At 45.6% G+C, this 5028-nt stretch overlaps 1 protein-coding gene across 1 annotated transcript; it reads right to left on the minus strand.

Moving 5' to 3' along the window:
- Window positions 1–1290: 1290 nt before the first annotated feature.
- On the minus strand, window positions 1291–2855 carry LOC132503119 (RNA-binding motif protein, X-linked 2-like). The gene is made up of 3 exons (XM_060119521.1): window positions 2810–2855; window positions 2263–2766; window positions 1291–1793 (listed from the first exon to the last, which is right to left on the minus strand). The coding sequence occupies exons 1-3, from the start codon at window positions 2853–2855 to the stop codon at window positions 1291–1293; spliced, it is 1053 nt and encodes a 350-aa protein (XP_059975504.1).
- Between the last annotated feature and the right edge of the window lie 2173 nt (window positions 2856–5028).

The raw sequence follows: 5028 nt of genomic DNA on the forward strand, positions 1-5028 counted from the left end.
GATAATCCAGTAAAGCTTCAGGCTCTTTGTAGCCACACTCATGACAAGGCTGTGGAGCATGTGTAACCTACACTGCCTTTCACTGCCCCCTCCCGCCCTCAATGCCTCACTCCCTGCAGACCTTTGATGTGCCAGCCGCTGGTTTGGGTGCCCTGCGTGTATCACATGAGTTTCTCTCTGGTTGACGCCTCCACTCAGAGTATCCCAATTCCTCATCCTCCACCCAGACTCAACGTGGCTGTCCCCCGAGAGACCTCCCCACCACCCCCAGGCCCCTCCACCTGCTGGGCTGTCTCTACTGGACTCGCAATGCCAACGTGATAACCTACAATAAGCCACCAGCTCAGGGCACATTTTTCAAAAGTCCCTTATCTTCACTGACCCTCATATGAGCTTTATTTCAGTACATGATGAGAGCATTTTAAAATTTAATTTTACTCTTTTCTTCCCTGTTGCATTAATTTGGACTTAATATCCTTTGACCTCTCTTTGCTCTTTGAAAGTTTCCTGTCCTAAACTTTCTGCTATGTTTAAAGCGACACATGTTTGATCTCTGGTTTTTAATACTGTTTTTACTTCTGCGTCACTGATCCTGAGAAGGCCAAACTGTGTTTATAATGAGCACTCTTCTCTTCTAAAAACAGTCTTTTTATATTTCACTTGAAGTTCAAATTGCTTTAACAAGTCTACTGTCCTGCAAATCCACTGGACTCAAAAGGCCAGGCAGAAAGCTCATGATTACGTTTGACGGCTCATACAGGTGTGGTTCGTGGTGCACAAAATAATTACAATAGTAACATCAAAGATCACTGACCACAGATCACTGCAACAAATATAATAATAACAAAGTTTGAGATATTGCGAGAATTACCAAGATGTGACACAGAGACATGAATCAAGCAAACGATGTTAGAAGAACGGCAACAATAGACTTACTCGCTCAATGCAGAGTTGCCACAAACTTTCAATTTGTAAAAAATGCAGTATCTGTGAAACACAATAAAGTGAAGCAGAATTAAATAAGTGAAGCGGGGCTTCCCTGGTGGCGCAGTGGTTGAGAATCCGCCTGCTGATGCAGGGGACGCGGGTTTGTGCCCCGGTCCGGGAGGATCCCACATGACGCGGAGCAGCTGGGCCCGTGAGCCATGGCCGCTGAGCCTGCGCGTCCGGAGCCTGTGCTCCGCAATGGGAGAGGCCACAACAGTGAGAGGCCCACGTACAGAAAAAAAAAAAAAAAACAACAACACAGTTCATTTCCGATTCTACCATGCAGCTGAACAGGCTGTGGCTTCAGTGATGCCTGTGGTCACTAGGATTCGAGGACTCCCGGTCCCGGGAGTGCCGGGCCCTTTTATGCCTGTGGGACTGATCTTGACTCCTACTTCTACTTCTGTGGCTACGCCCCTCAGAGCGTCCACTGTGCCGGCTGCGATGTGCGTGTGAGCTTCGACCTCTGTCTCTCTCTCTGTTCTTGTCTTCTCTCTCTTCCTTCCTGCCTGATGACTTGTGTTCGTGCTTGGGCTTCTCCTTCCTCGGCTCCCTCTCTCGGTCCTCTGCGCCACCACGGCAGGCCGTCCTGATCTCAGGGGAGCTGGGGCGGGGCTTCCACACCTCCCTGGACTCTGGCTTCTGACCCCTCTCTGTGTTCTTGCCACTCTGCTTTTTAGAGCCAGGGTCATCCTTTTCCTTTATCATCTTGCTTCTGGGCGATGAAGAGGAGGCTGGCGGCTCTGCCTGTACCTCCTGGTCAGTCTTCTCTGTTTCTTTCTTTCTTTTCTTTTTTTCTTTTCTGTCTGGAGGAAAAGAAGGGAAAAATAAGAAAAGGAAGATGGAAAAGATGGAGGACATGCAAAAGGAAAGCATCCTTGGCAGCAGCGTGAAGCAGTCACAGTCTCCACTTCCAGAAAAGTGCCTCCGAGAAGCCAGGCTGGATGTCTGCCACCCTTGATATGTCGAGCTGCTGTATAAGGCAACTCCCACTCTTAATTATCTCTTTAAAAACCCTACCTCCAAATACAGTCACGTTCTGAGTTACTGGGTGGGTGGGGGGGCGCGGTCAGGACTTCAACATATGTATTTTGGTGGGCAGAATTCAGCCCACACCATGAACCTTCTGCTGATACCTCTCCGTTCCCAGTTAAAGCAAGCTTCCCCACACCTTTCCCCTCCACACTTAAGAACTGATTACCAACTCTCAGTGAATGCTAAGGAGAGCAAACACTAAGCCTACCCAGAATCTTCTCCTGGGCCTTAATGCTTTACCTTTTTTGTGTTTTCTGGTGGGTTTGCCGTCTTCAGAGCCCTCAGATGAACTCAGTGAGGGAGTGTGAGCCCCGCAGCCCCTCTCCTGCAGCTGTCTGGTCACATCATCCATTTCTTCTGAGTCCTTAGGAGCCCGATAGTTAGACACATGATCCACTCGGATAGTTCTTCCTTTGATCTTGATCCCATTAAAATTGTCAACAGCCAGAATTGTGCTCCTCTGGTCTTCATAGCAGAGGAAACAGAATCCTTTGGATTTCCCAGTCTTCTTGTCCCGTACCAAATTAATGTTAACAATTTCGCCATATTGTGAGAACACACAGATGATGTCCCCTTCAGTCAGCTCATAAGGAAGCCCTCCCGAGAAGATCCAGGCGCTGTCCTTGTACTCGGAGTGCCAAGACACCTTCTCTGCTACCCCCAGCCGGACATCACGCTCATTCAGCTCGTTGATCAGCTTAACTTTAGTTAAAGGGTTCATCTCTGCGGGTTCACGCTCAGAAGCTAGGAACCGACTTCACGCTCGGAACCTAGGAAACGACGTCACGCTCAGAACCTAGGAAGCGACTTCCGGGAGAAGCCGTAAGACGCATGCGCAGCCCCGGAGCTGCGCGCCCATTGGTCTCCGCCGGAGCTTGCGCCGTCAATGAGTTTACTCTTAAGGGGGCAGTTGTGCAAAAAGGTTCAGGACTCCATGGCAGCCCCAGGACCCTGAGCTCAGCTTTGTCACGTGTGTCTGCAGGTGGCCCTGGGAGCTCCATCAGCACCCTGCACCCACGCAACACCGGCACGTCAGGCGTCTACACCAGCAATGCTGGAGACAACCCCGACTCCGGGTTCAGGAACTGGAAGAAGCCCCCTCATGGTAGCTGGAAACATCTGCTGCAATGTCAATAGATTGGGAACTTCATTAAGGTACCAGGTGATCAAGTTTCTCGACAACTCACGTCAACAAAAAGAGGACAAAAGAGCCAGTTGTCACATGTCCTAATGGACCTGTTGTTAACATTCAAGAGACATTACTTGGAAAGTTCGAGGTACATTCACAGAAAAGGGTTCGGCATGGAGCTGGGAGTCCCAGCTTAGTAAGAGACGCACGCCCAGTGAAATCATGCGTTTAGTGTAAAACACCTGGTGTCATGTGCAGTCTTTTCCATACTTGTGCTTCTTTATGTAATTGTAATAATCACAGGCATCTGATCTTAGCTTCTGAACTGGACCTTAGTAAGGCCCCATGTTAACATAGAACTTTATAACAAGTATTCTTACTGGTTGCAATAATAATCAGTGGAAATAGTTTTAACTATTCTTCTAATAGTGAACATTTTGATTGATTTCAAGTTGCTGTTGTTAAAAATGATATTCTTTTTAAAAATTGAAATACAGTTGATTTACAATATTTTGTTAGTTTCAGGTGTACAGCATAGTGATTCAGTTTTTTATATATATATTTTTCAGATTTTTTTCCATTATAGGTTATTATAAGCTGTCGAACATAGTTCCCTGTGCTATATAGTAGGTCCTTGTTGCTTATCTATTTTATGTCCTGTAGCTTGTATCCATTAATCCCATACTCCTAATTTATTTCCCTCCCCTTTCCCCTTTGGTAGCCATAGGTTTGTTTTCTATATCTGTGAGTCTGTTTGTGTTTTGCATATAGATTCAGTTGTATTATAAAAATGATATCGTTAAGAACATTTGTACACATTTTGGACGGAATGCAAATTATGAAACTGTTTTTCACAAGGTGGTCCCAAGTAACATTTTTGCCACCTTGGGGCAAAATGATTAGGGTCATTCCTGATGTTGTTTTTAACGAACTTCCTGGGTTTTCATTATTAAAGTGAAAAAAAGAATTCCTTGGCAGAAGAAATAAAAATCAAGGGGGTTATAAAAAGGAAGGCATCCTAATTACATCATAAATCTTCCTCGGCTCTCTGCCGGTTAGAGAGATGCTAAGACTAATCAGGTCTTTTGTTCTGCACAGATATTTTCTTGAGGCCTTGGGCCACATTCATAATCTCTCCCACTTGGCAGAAAGCAGCTGAGACCTCAGGGAAAGAATGTTTCATTAGGGCTGGAAAAGGGTCACCTCTTCGGAGGTTACAATAGACCAGGTAATCGAGCAAGTTTAAGGATTAGAGGCCACCTACACAGAATTTTTCAGTGGGAAAACGAGAAAGCAAGAGAGGAGGCGAAAGAAGAAGAGACGCACAAAGAGGTTTAAGAGATCAAATAGTGTGCTTTTTTTTTTAGTAGTTAATTCTTTTTTTTAAACATCTTTATTGGAGTATAATTGCTTTACAATGGTGTGTTAGTTTCTGCTTTATAACAAAGTGAATCAGTTATACATATACATATGTCCCCATATCTCTTCCCTCTTGTGTCTCCCTCCCTCCCACCCTCCCTATCCCACTCCTCTAGGTGGTCACAAAGCACCGAGCTGATCTCCCTGTGCTATGCGGCTGCTTCCCACTATCTATCTACCTTACGTTTGGTAGTGTATATATGTCCATGCCACTCTCTCACTTTGTCCCAGCTTACCCTTTCCCCTCCCCATATCCTCAAGTCCATTCTCAAGTAGGTCTGTGTCTTTATTCCCGTCTTACCCCTAGGTTCTTCATGACTTTTTTTTTTCTCTTAGATTCCATATATATGTGTTAGCATACGGTATTTGTTTTTCTCTTTCTGACTTACTTCACTCTGTATGACAGACTCCAGGTCCATCCACCTCACGACAACTAACTCAATTTCATTTCTTTTTAT

The sequence above is a fragment of the Mesoplodon densirostris genome, chromosome 15 (genome assembly GCF_025265405.1).
Source record: "Mesoplodon densirostris isolate mMesDen1 chromosome 15, mMesDen1 primary haplotype, whole genome shotgun sequence".
Classification (NCBI taxonomy): domain Eukaryota; kingdom Metazoa; phylum Chordata; class Mammalia; order Artiodactyla; family Ziphiidae; genus Mesoplodon; species Mesoplodon densirostris.

Excerpts from the sequence above, each read along its gene's own strand:
- LOC132503119 (XM_060119521.1), bottom strand. The coding sequence starts at position 2,855 with ATGCGTCTTACGGCTTCTCCCGGAAGTCGCTTCCTAGGTTCTGAGC. Across the intron at positions 2,767-2,809 it reads TCGCTTCCTAGGTTCTGAGC|CTTCTGAGCGTGAACCCGCA; the intron begins GTGACGTCGTTT and ends GTCGGTTCCTAG. Across the intron at positions 1,794-2,262 it reads CACCAGAAAACACAAAAAAG|ACAGAAAAGAAAAAAAGAAA; the intron begins GTAAAGCATTAA and ends CTTTTCCTCCAG.